General features: G+C 41.0%; 1 protein-coding gene across 2 annotated transcripts in view; it reads right to left on the reverse strand.

Annotated features, from left to right (window-relative positions):
• C2H5orf34 (chromosome 2 C5orf34 homolog) overlaps nt 1-13,448 on the reverse strand; it is a 41,884-nt gene extending 28,436 nt beyond the window's left edge. For both annotated transcript variants that reach the window (XM_003408017.4, XM_064271760.1), the window contains exons 1-4: nt 13,112-13,448; nt 6,290-6,523; nt 6,074-6,163; nt 3,164-3,810 (exon numbers count right to left, since the gene is read on the reverse strand). In XM_003408017.4, coding sequence (XP_003408065.2) covers nt 3,164-3,810; nt 6,074-6,163; nt 6,290-6,484 — 932 coding nt within the window. In that variant the 5' untranslated portion in view covers nt 6,485-6,523; nt 13,112-13,448. The remainder of the gene's footprint in view (nt 1-3,163; nt 3,811-6,073; nt 6,164-6,289; nt 6,524-13,111) is intronic.
• Nucleotides 13,449-18,331: the final 4,883 nt, after the last annotated feature.

Genomic DNA, 18,331 nt, shown 5'->3' on the forward strand with positions numbered 1-18,331 from the left:
GATTTAATAAAAAAAAAAGTAAAAACTAATACAAAAGGGTATTAATAAAATTTTAAAATGAGTTTTACTTTTCCAGGTATTTTTCAGTATTTCCAATAATCTTATTATTTATAAATTAACAGTTTTACTAACCATTAAAATACAGCTTGGATTCAAACAATATATATTTACTACAATTATCTATGGTGGGCCAGTACCGTGCTATATGCACTGGGGATATAATACCCAAAAAAGCAGACATGGTCCCTGTCCTCAATGGAGATTTCTATCTGGCAGAGATATTAAATATTAAAAAACAAGTGTAAGAAAGGAAGAGTACTAAATGCTATGGGATTGTGTAAAGACCTAACTCTGTCTAGGAACTTTGGAAAAACAACCTTAAGGAAGTGAGGCTTAAGCCAAGACCTGAAAATGAACACAAGCCAGCAGTTAGAGTGATAAAGTGAGAGCATTCCTGGCAGAAGAAACAGCATGTGCAGTGATGGAAGAGCTGGAACATTCAAAGAACTGCAAGAAATCCAGTTTAGCAAGAGTAAGAAAGCAGGGCAAGAGTGGTGAGAGAGTTGAGGGCTACAGATATTAGAAGGCACCAGATTGTGGAAACCTGTTAAGGATAATGGATTTCAACCTAAGGCCAATGACAACTTACTGAAAAATTGTTAATTTAGAATCATAAATTTGTTTTGATGAATACTTGTAATAACAAAACTTCAAATTTTAACTAAATTAGCACCAAAAGCCTAAAAATCATCCCCATATTTTGTTTTAAGCAACAACTATGCACCCAGACTCTGCCTGGGATCAAATTCTAGTTCTACACGTGCTAATTGTATGATCTTGGCCAAGTTATTTAACACTTATATCTCAAGTTCCTTATCTATAAAATGGGATAACAGGACTTTCCTCATGGCATTACTATGAGGATGAAATAGGTAAAGGACTCACGACAGTGCCTCACACATAATAAGGGCTTTGTAAGTATCAGCTATTGTTATTACTGCATTACTTATAGAAACTGACTGCTACAAATCTATGACTACCCCTCCCCCCCTACTTATCGACATGGTCAGGTGCCAAAGACCAGGTTGTTATGCAAAACTGGCATTATACGAAAATGGAGGATGACCACATCAGATCACAAAATGGAGGACATCATTACATAACTGCCAAACAACTGAAAATCATGGCCCAGCCAAGTTGACACATAACCTTAGCCATCACAGCCAGCATTACTCTCACCTCGCACCTTGACATTCATTACTGCCAGATGTATGTCATTAATACACAAAATAGTCAGATTTTTTACTATTGTTATAAATGCAAAATGTCAGATGAGATAGTCAATAAGTGAGAAGAAGCTGTATTAGGTTATTCATCTCTTACCCATCACCACTGAGTCAGTTCCAACTCATAGCAACCCTCGTGGTAGTATAAGGTTTATATCTAGCCATTTAGAAGCCTCTCCATGTTTACCCAAAGACAAAAGCAGCCTCTGGGGCTAGGTTTGGAAGAACCCATGACCATAAACTTGTAGGATCTATGCTCTAGAAATCAAAGTAACGTGCTCCAGTGAACTGCAGCAGATGCTCCTCTGTGCTCGCTCCCACAGAACCCTGTGCAGATCCCTGTGCCATCACCACACTTTAATAATCTTTTCAGGGGCAGTGACCTCACTAGACTCTACGCTCCTAGAAAACAGGGACTCCTCCTCTCCTCCAGTGCCATCAAGTCTATGTCTTAGTTATCCCTACAATCTCTGTGCCTCACAAAGTATCCAGTGTATAGTCAGCCTTCTGTAAACACTCAATGCGTGAACACAGAATATGAAACACAACCAACATGTCTGCTAGGGAAATTATTTTCCATTAGTTATAAACAAAGTTTTGGATCAACTGAATGAACTTTCCATACGAATGACACCAGATGATTTAGAAAGAAAAATTATTCTTAGGTAAAGACTAGCTCTGACAAAAGCTTTATGAAAAATAAATCATTCACGGAAACAACCTAGGTGCCCATCAACAGATGAATGGATAAAAAAACTATGGTAATACACACAATGGAATACTATGGAATGATAAAGAACAATGATGAATCTGTGAAGCATCTTACAACATGGATGAATCTGGAGAACATTATGCTGAGTGAAATAAGTCAATCGCAAAAAGACAAATATTGTATGAGACCACTACTGTAAAAACTCATGAAAAGATTTACACACAAAAAGAAACAATCTTTGATGGTTATGAGGGAGGGGAGGGATGGGAGGAAAAAACACTAAATAGATAACTGATAAGTGATAACTTTGGTGAAGGGTAAGACAATACAATGCTAGGGAAGCCAGCACAACTTGTCCAAGGCAAGGTCGTGGAAGCTTCAGAGACACATCCAAACTCCCTGAGGGACCAAAGTCCTGGGCTGAGGGCTGTGGGGACCATGGTCTCAGGGAACATCTAGCTCAATTGGCATAACACAGTTTATAAAGAAAATGTTCTACATTCTACTGTGGTGAGTAGCGCCTGGGGTCTTAAAAGCCTGTGAGTGGCCATCTAAGATACTCCACAGGTCTCACTCCTTCTGGAGCAAGGGATAATGAAGAAAACAAAAGACACAACAGAAAGATTACTCCAAAGGACTAACGGATCACAACTACCACAGCCTCCACCAGACTGAGTGCAGCACAACTAGATGGTACCCAGATACCACCGACTGCTCTGACAGGGATCGTAATAGGGGATCCCGGACAGAGGTGGAGGAAAATTCTCACAAAAAGGAAAAAAAAAAAAAGGACCACACTTACTGGCCTGACAGAGAGTGGAGAAACCCTGAGAGTGTGGTCCCTGGACACACAGCTCAGTGATGAAGTCACTCCTGAGGTTCATCGTTCAGCCAAAGATAAGACAGGCCCATAAAACAAAAGGAGACTAAAAGGGCACACCAACCGTAGGGCAAGGGCTAGAAGGCAGGAGGGGACAGGAAAGCTGGTAATGGGGAACCCGAGGTCAAGAATTAGAGAGTGTTGACATGTCCTGGGGTTGGTAACCGATGTCACAAAATATGTGTATTAACTGTTCAATGAAAAAATAGTTTGCTCTGTAAGCTTTCGTGTAAAGCACAATTAAAAAAAAATTTTTTTAAGAAAAATAAATCATTCTTCCATTACCTGTGCAGGTGTGGGACAGGACAGCTGAGTAATAGGGCCTTGGGAAGAACAGACACCTCTTCTCCTCTTTCTTCTGCAACAGCAGGAGTTAGAACTCTATCCTGGGTTGTATCTGCATCTATTTTAGACATTTCACTGATTTTATTGCGAAAATTAATTGCTAAAGACAAAGGGTATTTCCATTCCTCTGGACAGGAGGCCACAGACCAACACTGATTTACCCATGTGTATACACCAGTGTGTTTTGTGCCAGGCACAGGCAGCTCCTCCCTTCCTTCCGTTCCATTTACCCAACTCTTCTTCTCTGAAGGTTCTTTGGATTTCATGATATGGCAATAAAGTTCATTTTCTTTATTCTTTAGTTTCTGTCTGGATAAACTTCCAAAAGTACAGTTTTTGTCTGCTTTTTCAACTAGTTTGCCCCTTTTGGCTTGATTATTTTTTTCTGACAATACTATAGATGAGTCTGGTTTCTGGCTAACTTTACACAAAAAATGTACTGTAAACTCATGCTGAGCTTTGGGCAGGCAAAGGTACGCATGACCATCTAAAGATGATATCTTCACGGTGCCACTCTCCATACATATCACAGCATCATCAGTATTGAGAATGGGCCATCTCACTTCTGAGACATCAATGAAGATTTGCTGAATTGAGCAGGAAAAAGATAGTGAACGTTTTCTGTGAATAGTGCAATTTTTCCATACATTTGATGTTCAAGTATTGTGCAAGAAAGCTCTTAAAATTCTGTTTGCATTTTACCACTGAGAGAGTGTGAAAAACGACCCAGGTGTCCGTTTAAATGTAGTCTTTCTACAGAATATTTGATATTGTTACAATTATCTCTCTCAGAAAAAGAGAAGTAAAACATACATACACATGTACTGATTTAAAAAAATAGAAGAGAACAAAAAAATACTGATTATATTTATTAGATTAAGTATATTTTTGTTTAAAATGTACAATATGTACAATAAATCAGCGATCGGTGAGTTTTGTGGGCCCCTCCCCAAAAGTCTACTCTGAAAAAAAAAAAAAAAACAGAAATGAGGGAGGACTGGCACTACAGCATATTATATTCAAAACAAATGTAACTTAAGTGGTATGGAGCTATACATAAAAATCATTGATAAAACATCTCAGAGAACACAGAAGAAGACTCAATCATATCTTTAAATGTTATATGTGATAAACTAAGTTTGCAAAGCAAGGGAGATAGGAAGAATTATTTAATAAATGGTACTGGAATTGCTGAATAACATTTGGGAAATGCTATCTCAGAGGATTATCATACAGATTAAATAGGATAACATGTACGAAGTACCTGTCCCAGATAGTACCTGGCTCACCATATACCAAAATAAATTCCAGATGGCTTAAAGGGTAACATTTAAAAAAAATTAAATTACTCAGAGCTAAACTGATCCTGACCAATAGCAAACAGGCTCGTAATAGGTACTGCCTCTGTCTTCTGCATTTTTTCGTAAAAAATAGCAGGTGTTCTTGAACTGCAACTATCCCGAGATCATCTTTTATCAAAATAGCAGAGTGGCACACAAAATAAAAGATATTACACATAAGAATGGTGCTCTACTAAAATATCATCTGCATGAGACCAAAAGGTCAACATTTATTTTAAAGCAAGTTGAGAAGATAAGGTGGCAGGGAAACTACAGTGCTAAAAATGGTACAAACAGAACACAATTAAAGAGAACGCTGACACACTGTGGAAAATGTAACTGAACAATTTGTGAGGAATTTGTCAAATGGGAACCTAACTTGCTGTGTTAATTTTCACCAAAAACCCAATAAAATACTTTTTAAAAAAGATGTTGCATAGCAATCAATTTTGCCCAACTGTTAAACATCTCAACTCCTATTACATACAACATTAAATTTATTTAAAAAAAAAAACAAAACAAAAAACTATTGTCAAGAATCCTCAAATTTACACTGATAACCTATGTGTATAATCTGAGTCATTCCATTTACTTGAATCCATGGGTTATGCCCTATGGATACATTTGTTAGGGTGATAAAATTAAGGGCAGAATTCATTAACAGCAAAGCTGGTTTATAAGGATGGTCAGTTAAGAAAGTTCTCTCTTTTGGAGAATTACACTATCTAATACAACTGCAGGATCAGAGACAAGCTATGCAGTTTTAATGAATAAAGTTACTCAAAAGACAATGGAAAAATAATCTTCTAGACTAAGGCACAGCTTAAGATTTTTGATGGGTCTTTTGCCACTCGACAACATAAGAGAAAATTCCTCAACAGCCATCATAACAGCAAAGAAAGGTAACAGAAAGTGGTTAAAAGACACAGTCTTTGGAGTCAGATAGACTGGGTTCATATCCTTTGTCACTTAGAAACTGCCCATGGACAAATTAAACTCTCTAAGACTTAGTTTCCACACCTGTAAAACAGGGCTGATATCCAGCCAATATACCTGTTCTGATAAGGTATCTATTTTGACCAGCAGGTACCCATGCCATATTGGTGTTATTAAATCTGTTTAATATTATTCCTGGTTCAAAATAAAATGCAAGCAAAAGAATAAAATCTTATACTGTAAGTAATTACACTTCTACTATATACTAAAAAATAACTACACATAAACTACTGAAAACAGTCTCATAATTTCTTAATTTTGAGAACTGTGAAAATGAAAGTCACCAATCTGAAAAATTCTGAATATAATCCTTGGCTACAAAGAAAGGCAAGGAAACGAACTATGTAACTTCTGTGTTCTCAATCAATATACAAAATATCAAAACACTGTTGTCTGGTGAAATATACAGGCCTATGAATTCTACAGCAAAGTTTTTATTTCCAAGGGTCATGAAGAAATATTTCTAATTACTTATCTTCAAATATTATGAAAATGAGACTTAAAAAATACTTACCTTTTTTCTTTCAGAAGGTATGATGCTTTCAGATAGAAAAGGGAAAGTGGCAGAAGAGTTTCGAAAATCTAGAGCTCGTTGTAGTTGCTCCTACAAAAAGAAATATAAAATGTAAAATGATTTGAAAATCAACCTCCAATTATTGTAATCCAGAATACTACTTTTCATATTCTAGCCCACCTCAAAAAGAATAGTTTTCATATCACCTTTACTTACTCGGTAAGTGCTAATAACAAACTGTGTCCTTTGACGAATTCTTTCCGGTAGCTCTAAAGGATGTGCTGAAACAGGAGGTGCCTTTTCAAATAAAAATTCAGAGCCACAAGGAGAAAGCTGCAATTTGGAACCATCGACATATTGTACTTGCACGGAATCATCTTCATAAAGTACCATTCGAACTTCAGCTGCCATCACTATGACTAGAGAGAAGGTGTCCTTCCAAGTGAGAGACTGAACGAGTTAGGAAAAACAGAGCACAAACAGTTCTTTTAACGTACGAAAGTTCCATGAAAATAAGAACACAGCCAAAACATGCAGGCATTGCACTTACTTCTGTTGTAGGAAAAGTGATATCTGATTATACTTACAGGATATGAACTTAATATCCTTAAAAGAATGCCTTGATTAACCCCTAGGGCTTTACTCCAATGTGAGAAGATAGCCACCAAATTGTAACAGCCTTTACAATTTTAGTAGCTTTACTTCTCCTTAAATTCAATTTCTGTGAATGATATGCCATATTACAAACTAGTGGTTCAATGCTTAGCCTTTTTCTTCATGATATTCAGGAATAGAGACTTTCCTGTAGAATGCAATGGCCAAAAGTATCTATTCAGCATAAGTGAAATGAACATTGAAAAAGAAATCCAAATATCTGGATTCTAGTCCCCAGTCTGGCATTAAGGAAGCAGTTCCATGTCACCACTGAGCAAGTTCATCTCGAAATGCCTTAGGTTCCTCATGCTTTCCACAGAGGTGGGATGGAAGGGGAATTAGAGGGTCAGGTTTCATCCACACTCCACCATTTACTAGCTATATCTTAGGTAAGTTTTGGGGGCTTCTTTCCTCCCTCATTTGTAAAATGGGGATAGTACTAGGATCATTAAGTGGATTAAATGAGACAGCACACGTGACAGTGTCCAAACTAGCATTGTGAATGTTGCACAATAAATCCTATGAAATGCTTTTATTCCTTTCTAAGACAATTCCCACTCCCTACTAGGATACTGGAAATCCTGGTGGTATAGTGGTTAAGTGCTACAAGCTGCTAACCAAAAGGTCAGTAGTTCGAATCCACCAGGTGCTCCTTGGGAACTCTATGGGGCAGTTTTACTCTGTCTTATAGGGTCGCTATGAGTTGGAATTGACTCGAAGGCAACGGGTTTGGGATATCACTCTCTTTCCAATATTATTGTGACCAGGTTTTGCCTGTCAGAAAAAACTAAGTTTCCATACGTATCACTTTCCCCAGTTCACCATTTCCTCCGATAATTTTCTCAAGTGTAGCACCTACTCATTGTCTACTTTCTCGTCCTTCAATTCTCAATCTACTGCAATCTAGCTTCCTCCCCCACCTGTCTAACTGAAGTTGTTTCACAGTGATGACCAATGTGTTTCTAAACTTTAGTCTTTATCCTATGAAACCTGGTGTGACAGTGTTGTCTCCCTTCTTACCAAACCTTCTCTTCCCTGCCCCCTCTTTTTTCTACCATTGTTACCATGGTTTTTCTCTCTACATCTGTTTTTATTTTAATCATAACTCTTCATCACTCTCTTAAATCAAAGATTCTGCAAGACTGACCTTAATCCTCATTTCATCTCTTCTTATTTTCTATATACGCTCTTGCAACTTTTGCACCTACACCCCACCCTTGTTTTTTCCTATCCTGCCCCCTTTCAACTTATATAACCTAGCTACATTTGATACCCACCACTGTCTGTTTATCATATTGTGGTGGCTTGTGTGTTGCTATAATGCTGGAAGCTATGTGTCTTAGTTATCTGGTGCTGCTATAACAGAAATACTACAAGTGGATGGTTTTAGCAAACAGAAGTTTATTCTCTCACAGTCTTGGAGGCGAGAGGTCTGAATTCAGGATGCCAGCTCCAGGGGAAGGCCTTCTCTCTGTCAGCTCTGGAGGAAGGTCCTTGTCATCAATAGTCCCTTGGTCTAGGAGTTTCTCTGTGCAGGGACCCCAGGGTCCAAAGGACACACTTAGCTCCTGGCACTACTTAATTTGGTACCAAGAGTGGGGTGCTGCTCTAACAGATACCTAAAATGTGGAAGCAGTTTTAAAACTGAATGGATAGAGGCTGGAAGAGTTTTAAAGTACCTAATAGTAAAAGCCTAGATTGCCTTGAAGAGGCTGATGGTGGAATTATGGATGGCAAAGACAATTCTGGTGTGAGGATTCAGAAGGAAGTGAACAGAGCTGTTACACTGGAGATCAAGCAGATGGAAAGCAGCAGCAGGAGAGAAATGGCAGTGGTAGGGCGAGAAAGCACTGGAGCCAACCCACAGAACAGGACTGCCGAGTACCTTTGGCAAGAGGCTTCCTGGCAGAGTGGGGTGCCTCTGAACACTTACTGGTAGAGCTAGGCTTGCCGACCCATGGAGCAATAGAGCTGAGTGCCCTCCAGCACTCAGTTTACTGGCAGAGCGGGGTGCCTTCAGGCACTTATCAGTGGAGCTAAAGAGCTTTGGAATACCTGCCCCAGCAGGGCAGACACAAGCAATGAGGCCCAAGGGGCCAAGAGCCAAGTAACCAGGAAGAAGCTGAAGAGACAAGGAACACAGGAAACAGAGCTGCCTCAGTCTCAAAGGGTAGGACCACAACCCCAAGGGTCTCAAAGGGTGGAACAATGGCCTCTGGGGCTTCAAAGAGTGAGGCACAGCCTCCTAGGTTTCAAAGAGTCAGATCTTCAACAACTTCATTCTGGAGTGTGGGTCTGCCATTCACAAGTGCCAGTGGAATGCGGCCAGATCCACTGCCCAAAGCTGAGGGGGGCAGGACCACCATGCCCAAGGGGCAGAAGAACTGGACCTGCTGGGGCCAAAGAGGTAGGGTCACTACTTAGATGGACTAGGGGAATGGGGCTGCCCAAAGCTGAGGGAGCAGAGTTACCGGTGCAGTGGGCCTGGAAGGTACAGCTGAATCCCAGGACCAAGGGGCCTCCACCCAGAATCTGGAAATTATGGCCAATGCCCAGAGTCTGGAGGGCTGGGCCATTTTGTCTAAATGGTCTCAGAGATCACAGGATTATTTCCAAGCCTTAAGAGCTAATCTAATGTGTTCTGCTGTCTTGCTTGGTCCCTGTTATCCCTTCTTTCCCTCCGATTTCTCCCATTTGTAATGGAAATGTCTACCTTGTGCCTGTTCTACCATTGTACTTTAGAAGTAGGATAACTTGTATTCTAGATTTCATAGATGAAGAATTTTTGGATTTTGAACTTAGAGTGGATTTAAGGCTTTTGCTATGATGTGATGGGGTGCATGTGTTTTACATGTGGCAAGGACATGAATTTTTTGAGGGCCAAAGGTGGAACTGATTGAATTATGTCCTCCAAAAATATGTGTCAACTTGGCTAGGCCATGATTCCCAGTATTGTGTGACTGTCCCCAATTTTGTCATCTGATGTGATTTTCCTACATGCTGTAAATCCTACCTCTATGATGTTGATGATCATAGCCTTCAGTACGGATTACACCTCAACATAAAGAAAACAAAAATCCTTACAACTGGACCAATAAGCAACATCATGATAAACGGAGAAAAGATTGAAATTGTCAAGGATTTCATTTTACCTGGATCCATAATCAACACCCATGGAAGCAGCAGTCAAAAAATCAAAAGTTGCACTGTATTGGGCAAATCTGCTGCAAAGGTCCTCTTTAAAGTGTTGAAAAGCAAAGATGTCACCTTGGAGACTAAGGTACACCTGACCCAAGCCATGGTATTTTCAATCACATCACATGCATGTGAAAGCTGACAATGAATAAGGAAGATCATGGAAGAATTGATATCTGTGAATCGTGATGTTAGTGAAGCATACTGAATATACCATGGATTGCCAAAAGAATAAACAAATCTATCTTGGAAGAAGTACAATCAGAATGATCCTTAGAAGCAAGGATGGCAAGACTGTGCCTCATGTACTCTGGACATGTTGTCAGGAAGGATCAGTCCCTGGAGGACATCATCCTTGGTAAAGTACAGGGTCAGTGGAAAAGAAGTGGCCCCTCAATAAGATAGACTGACACAGTGGCTGCAACAATGGGCTCAAGCATAACAACGATTGTGAGCATGGCACAGGACTGGGCAGTGTTTCCTTCTGTGATAAGTAGGGTCTCCATGAGTCAGAACTGACTTGATGGCACCTAACAACAACATGATGTTAATGAGGCAGGATTACAGCAGTTATGTTAATGAGACAGGACTCACTCTATAAAATCAGGTTGTGTCTTAGGTCAATCTCTTTTGAGATATAAAAGGCAGAAGTTAGCAGAGAGACATGGGGACTTCATACCATCAAGAAAGCAGCGCCAGGAGCAGGGTGCATCCATTGTACTCAGGGTTCCTGTACAGAGAAGCTCTGAGACTCAGTGAAGATTGATGACAATGACCTTCCCCCAGAGCTGACAAGATAGAGAAAGCCTTCCCCTGGATCTGGCACCCTGAATTCAGACTTCTAGTCTCCTAGTCTATGAGAGAATAAATTTCTATTTGTTAAGGCCATCCACTTGTGGTATTTGTTTTAGCAGCACTAGATGACTAAGACACTATGCCACCAGTACCTCAAACACAAGCAAGGTCAATCATAGTGGACAAGTTTCAGTGGAGCTTCCAGACCAATAGAGACTCTGAAGAAAGGTCCAATGATCTACTTCCAAAAATTAGCCAATGAAAACCATATGGATCACAAAAGAACACCATCCAATTCCCTTGCTTTAGACATGTCATCAGGAGGGATCAATTGCTAGAGGATGACATCATGTTTGGTAAAACAGAAAGCTAACGAGGGTGTTGGAGACTCTCAGTGAGATGGACTGGCACGACAGACACAATAGTGGACTCCAACATGCTAGCGATTGTGAGGATGATGTTGGAATGTGCAGTGTTTTGCTCTATTGTACATTAGGCTGGAGTTGACTCAAGAGCAAGTTAACAACATTTAATACATTAAATAAAACATTAAATACAAGTAAATACGAAACCATATGGTCGGTCCTGAGATTTTATCTATATTCATAACTTTAATTGCGGGGCCCTGGTGGTGCAGTGGTTAAATGTTTGGCTGCTAACCAAAAAGTCAGCAGTTTGAATCTATCAGCTGTTCCTTGGAAACCCTATGGAGCAGTTAGTTCTACTCCGTCGTATAGAGTAGCTATGAGTTGGAATTGACTTGATGGCAACAGGTTTGTAACCTTCTTTCTCTAGAGAACTTCCAAGTCTACCTGACCTCTCTCCAAAGCTTCCAGCTGTCTATTATACCTCTCTCCATGTGCCTGTCCCACAGATACATCAAACTCAACTAAAATGGAACTTAATCATTCCCATCAAGAGAGAACTTTTGCAATACCTCCTAAATAGATTACACTTCAACTCTTACCTCCTTCAAGTCCAGTCCCTATTCAGTAGCCCAAGGGATCTTTTAAAATAAAAATCAGATCTATCATCCCTGGGCTTAAAACCTACCAAGAGCTTCCATTTGAACTTAGAAAAGGCCCAAATGCCTAACCATGGCCTACAAACCTCACACAATCTGGCCCCACCTACCTCCCCGAATGTCCTCTCCTAATTCTTTCCACTTTGTTCAGGACAGTTCAGCCATACTGGCCTTTTCACTGTTATTTAAACAAATTTTTTTGCATCTCAGGACTTTTATGCTGTTCTGTCTAGCATGTCCCTTCTCTGGCTAATCACTTGGGTGGCTCTTTGTCATCATTAATGTCTCAGTACAAATGTCATTTCCTCAAAGGCCTGACCTGTTTCCAACCCTCTCTCAGTAACTTCTTATCCCATTCTCTCTTTTTTCTTCATAACATTAATCACTATCAAAACTGATCCTGTTTTTTTACTTGCCCTTTTTCTTCTCCCACTAGGATATAAATTCAGCCAGAGTAGGAACCTTATCTGTCTTATTCAGTTACATCCCTGGCATCTAAAACAGCATTTGGTAAATAATTTTAAAAAAGCACCAGTTGCCATACAGCCTGATTCAGACTCATGGCAACCCCACACGCTCGAGTAGAAATGTGTTCCATGGAGTTTTCAATGGCTGACTTTTCCCTAGTAGATCCGCCAGGCCTTTCTTTCCAGGTGTCTCTGGGTGAACTGAATTACCAAGCTTTCAATTAGCAGCAAGTGCATTAACTGCACCACCCAGGGACCCTTGGTAAATAATAAGGGCACGATAAATATTCACCGAATCATGAAAGAACAAGTAAATTTTAAAATCCCTGCTCCTCCTGAATTTGCAATTTGAGTTAATGGCACCTTAATGTTAGTAGCTAATGTTAGCAATGTTTGATTTCTCTCTCTGCCTCTCTTCACACCCCTGTAACCTCCTCCTAGCCCCTGTAACAAATCCTATTGATTTTACCTCTGTAAGTCTTTCTCTTGAACCTGGCTCTCTTCTCTTTCATAGCATCAACTCTCCCCTCAACTGCTGCAACCGTCTAGAACATTTTTCCAGTTTCTTCCCTCTCCAAGCCACGTCTAGTATTGCTATCACAACTAACTTTCCGAAACCCAGACAATGTCTACTGCTTTACATCACTGCACTGCATACAGCGTATCTCAAGTTCCTGGCATATCACAAGAAATCATAATAGGGCTCCAACCCGTATTTCCAACTTTGTCCCTACTGATTTCTTCCTATTTGCATTCTCATCACTCAGCACATTATGTCAGAGTATGTTTAACGACCGAAAAGCCACAGGTTCTCGATTACAATGGGAAACCCATTTTCTAAAATGCGTTATTTAGTTACAGAAAAAGCCTCATGAAATCAACACCCAAACGCCTTGGACTCACAGCAATTCCAAGCTGAGAAGTTGTGAAAGTGATGCCAATCAACGGCACCTGCGTTTAATTTGCCAAAACGCTGGAGGCCGTAGCGTCTGCGCCTGCCCACGACTGCTTCTCAAGTGACGATTCTCGATGAATTTGACAAATTACCAACAAAGAGAAAACAATCACAGCCGTAGAGGAGTAAGGCCACAGAGAGAGTGTTGTGGCCAAGACGTCCGCCAAGACCGGGTAGCTGGAGACGGGGGCTTTGACCCGGCCGAGTAAAAGCACAAGACGCTCAGAAGCGGTTCAACTCTTCCCGCGCCCTCGGGAAGCAGCTTCACCTCCCCGGAAGAAAAAGAGCGGAAGTCCCGCCCCGCCCGCGCCTTCCGCCCCGGCCCGAGGCCACGCCCCGTCGCACTCCCAGAGCAGTGCGGAGCCGGAAGCAAGGAACAGGAGGGGACCGGAAAGGGAAAGGGAAAGGGGTAGGGGTGGGGCCTGCAGCCGGAGGGAAGGGTGTGTGTTGCCCGTCCGGGGTCTTGTCTGCTCTTTCTCGGTCGTTACTCTCGGTATCTCGCCGGAAGCGGTCTACCCTGGTTGTGGTAAAGCTGGTTAGGACCAGCTTCCTGATATTCAAGCCTTCCGGCCAAGAACTAATCACAAGGGTGGTAAGATTTTAGTGGAGTGATGCTTGATTGTTTAAAAACTCTAAACGATTATACACCAATAAGGTTGTTTTAAAAAAAATTCAAAAACTTGGCCAAAGATAGAGACCTCTTCCTGTCCCAATTTGGTGTCAGAAAATATGCCTTCAACTATATTTACATCTTTTTTTCCCTGAAATAGCAAATAAGACGTCTGCTGTATTCATTGCTATGAGCATTTATTCCCATTTACCAGTATTTGTGAAGAGCCTATCATGTGCTAGGCACACTTGGGATAAAGCAGAGAACAGGCCCAGTTTCCTGCGGGCTAGAGACTAACTGAAAAGAAACGACCAAATCATCATTTGACCACAGTTGTGGTAAGAGAAAATACAAAGGGGCTGTGAGAGCACATAAAAGGCAGACCTAAACTAGGTTGAGGAAACGATATTTCCGTTGAAATCCAAAGGGTAATCCAGGTGAAATACAGAGGAAGAAATGTTTCAAGCAGAGGAAACAGCCCTGAGGTCCAAGGGAAAGATCTTACCTCAGAACAGGTTTGAAAGAAAATGGATGTGGTTTAAGCATTGATTAGGGAGGGGAGTGAGGCCTGAAATGAGCTATGGAGGTGGCAAGGGCCAGGTCATGATCAATTTATGAATCATGAACTTTATCTTAAGAGCATAGGGAAACCATTAGAAGGGCTTTAAGCAAAGGTGGCAGCACCAAGGGATGGGGAAAAATCTAACTCCTTAAATTCACCTTCCTTTACGAAAATCTCTGATATGCAAATTGATCTAATTTTATGTAAAGTATAAATGAAGGCATTCTCGACCTTTTTTTTTTAAAATTGTACTTTAAATGAAGGTTTACAGAGCAAATTAGTTTCTCATTAAACAATACACATTGTTTTGTGACATTGGATGCCAGTCACACAACATGTCAACACTCTCCCCTTTTCGACCTTGGGTTCCCCATTACCAGCTTTCCTGTCCCCTCCTGTGTTCTTGTCCTTGCCCCTGGGCTGATGTGCCCATTTAGTCTCATTTTGACAACCATGTTTTCATTGATCTATAACATCAGTCTGCATTATACAGTGCTTAAGACGCTGTCCCACCTTCACTTCTATGTCTAAGAACCTCCTGTGTAGAAAGAAACTTTGTCTCCTGTAGGTGGGTGTTGTGGTACTATCTGTACTTTGGAAAGATTCCTGGAGCTGTTGAATGGTGAGTGGTTTGTAGGGTGCAAGAGCAGAGATGGGGAACCCCAGTAGAAAGCATTTGGAAAAGCAGCAGGACAGGTGATGGCAACTCAGGCTAGGGACTGTGCAGTGAGGATGGAGAGCATAGCTCCAAGAAATATTTCAGAGATCAAGTCTATAGTCTTGGTGATGATTGAACGTTGGGGTTGAGAGAGGTAGGAGTCAAAAACAATTCCAGGGTTTCTGGTTTGGGTAAGTGGATAGGCGGCAGCACCGTCAATGAGAGGAGGATGGAAGAGAAGAGCAAATTTAGGGATAACATGACTTAAATTTAGTGAGTCTGTGGGGCAGTTCTACTCTGTCCTATAGGGTCGCTATGAGTTGGAATTGACTCGACGGCACTGGGTTTTTTTGGGTACCAGGTGGAAATAACAAGTTAGCAAAGGTCTGGAATCAAGACAGAAACAAATCTGGAGGTCAGTGGCTGATAGCTGCTAATTAAAGCTATGGGCGATGATGAAATAGTCCAAGGATATTGTGATTGCGAAAAGAAGAATGCATAGCACTGAGCTTTGAGGAACACCAATACTTACAGATCAGGTAAAGGAAAAGAAGCCAGCAGAAGTGTCCAGGAGAACAGCTTAAATGTAGAAATCAAGCTGTCGTGTCCTAGATACCTAAAGGTTTTCAATTTTGGTGTCATTTGACAGTGTCAGATATTGCCCAAAGGACAAACTAAAGAATGAAAAGCATCTAATGGAATTAGTGACATGGAGGTCATTGGTGACTTGTGAGGGCCTTTGGATATATAAAGGGGCAGAAGCCATAGTGGATTTGAAGAGCATATAAAAAAAAATAGGAGGGGAAAAAATGGAAAAATGAATCAACACTTGAATAGTGTAGCTAGGAAGCAGAGATAGGACTGTTTTTGCAAGGAAATGTGAGGAAAAGAGGAAGACCCTTAATGAGATGGATTGCCACAGTGGCTGCAATAATGTGTTCAAACATAGCAACGATTGTGAGGATAGCCCAGGACCAGACAGCATTTCATTCTGTTGTATATAGGGCTGCTATGAGTCGGAACCAACTCGATGCCGTCGAACAACAACCACAGCAACAGTAGAGGAAATATTCCTGTACTGGAAGAGAAGGAATGATGTGAACACAGATGCATTTGTATACATTTGTCCGGTAGCTTTTTTTTTTTCCTGTGAAGCAAGTCATCAGTTAAGGGATGAAGGGGAAGTCAAGGGAAAGGGTTTGAAATAGTTAAAAAAAAAAAAAAGGGATTGAAGAGAGAAATACAGTAAGATCGTTGGCTGTGCAGACAGCCCAACTGAAGATAGTGGTCATGACTTAAGTGATACAAACTTGCCAGACAGTATGATCTCCAGCTGCATGGGTGCAGTGTTAGGCTCACCCAAGCTTGGTGTTTTGCTAGCATCACACAATAGGGCAGTAGCAAATACAAGCTTAAATTATTTACATATGCTAGCTAACCAAGAGGTCAGCAGTTAAAATCTACCAGTTGCTCCTTGGAAATCCTATGGGGCAGTTCTACTCTGTTCTCTAGGTTTACTGAGTTGGGATCGACTCGATGGCAACGGTTTTTTTTTTTTTTTTTTTTGGTGAAGCTCAGTCAGCCAAAGACTACCAGGCTCCAGCTTGTAGTCTAGCAAAATCAGGTCACTGACTTGCAATCAAGGGAGCACACTCCAGAGGAACTATGATGGCCTTTCTACAAGGGGGAAAGGGTAATGTTTTCGGTAAGGTTTGGGTTCCTGGTGAAGGATTCTGGGGAAGCTCTGAAGGAAACAGGGATCAAGTCTGGACTGGGTGTATATGAGGTGGGATTGAGAAAAACAGGGATTAACTAGGGATTGGGTGCTGACATGAGGCGAGGGTGGTTTAGCAATTTCAATTTTTCTTATATCACATCTTTTTTTTTTTTTAAATGAACCACGTCTACTTGCATTTAAAACCAAAACCAAACCCATTGCCATTTAGTCGGTTTCAACTCATGATTGATATTGGTTAGTTTGAGCTCTAGTTATGTTGCTGTATGTTTTATATGCTAGTTTAATAATTTAAAAAAATTTATAGGGAAATAAGGACCCAGGGAAGAGTAGGAAGGCTCAGCCCTGCTGGTGTATCACCGGGAGTGTAAATTGTCAGGATGAGCTTTAGGTTAACTTCCAAAGTTGTGCTGGGTAAGCATCATATTCCGTTGCTGCAAAGGACCTCTTCACAGTGTTGAAGAGCAAAGATGTCACCCTGAGGACTAAGGTGCGCCTGACCCAAGCCGTGGTATTTCAATCACATCATATGCACGTGAAAGCTGGACAATAAATAAGGACGACCGAAGAAGAGTTGACGCCTTTGAATCGTGGTGTTGGCGAGGAATATTGAATATCCCATGGACTGCCAAAAGAACAAACAAATCTGTCTTGGAAGAAGAGCAGCCAGAATGCTCCTTAGAAGCAAGGATGGCGAGACTGCGTCTTACATACTTTGGACATGTTGTCAGGAGGGATCAGTCCCTGGAGAAGGACATCATGCTTGGGAGAGTACAGGGTCAGCGGAAAAGAGGAAGACCCTCAACGAGGTGGGTTGACGCAGTGGCTGCAACAATGAGCTCAAGTGTAACAACGATTGTAAGGATGGCGCAGGACCGGGCAGTGTTTCGTTCTGTTGTGCATAGGGTCGCTGAGTGGGAACCGACTCGACGGCACCTAACAACAACAATTAACTCATGGCTGTTTCAACACATTGTTATATTGGAAAAGGGGAAAGGACAGAAAGAAAAAGACCCATCAGCAAAGTAGGTCTGGGGGCATCACTGATAAGAAAGCACGAGGAGAGGCATTTTACAGCTGCCGCATGATCTTGAGACGAACAATGTTTCCTGTTAACTTTGTGGCTGGATTTATCTGTCTATTCTTCAAGCCTAATTAACCACGAGGCTTTTTTGTTTCAGGCTGAGCTGATTTCAGTCTTGGACAGGTTTTTACTCTTTCACGTGTGAGTGATGCAAACAATGGATCATAGAACCTAAACTGGATAGGCAGGAAATGTTAACAATTCCCTGACATCCAGGAATCGATCTCAAGTTGGACATGAACAATCTCACAGAACATCCACTTTAGACAAGGTCATTGTATAACCCACAAAATACCAAATAGTCTTCTTTCTGACATTTTAAAACAATTACAGCTTTATCCTTTCTTATCTAGCCTCTCTATAGGTAAGATTTATTGATTTATTGACATACCAAATCACAGAATTGCCCCAGCTTCCTGACAATACCCAATCTAGAGTGAACCTGTGGTTTTGTAAGAACTAAAAAAGCCAAACCCATTGCTGTAAAATTGATTCCAACTTAATGGCAATCCCACGTGT

The sequence above is a fragment of the Loxodonta africana genome, chromosome 2, assembly GCF_030014295.1.
Source record: "Loxodonta africana isolate mLoxAfr1 chromosome 2, mLoxAfr1.hap2, whole genome shotgun sequence".
Lineage (NCBI taxonomy): Eukaryota > Metazoa > Chordata > Mammalia > Proboscidea > Elephantidae > Loxodonta > Loxodonta africana.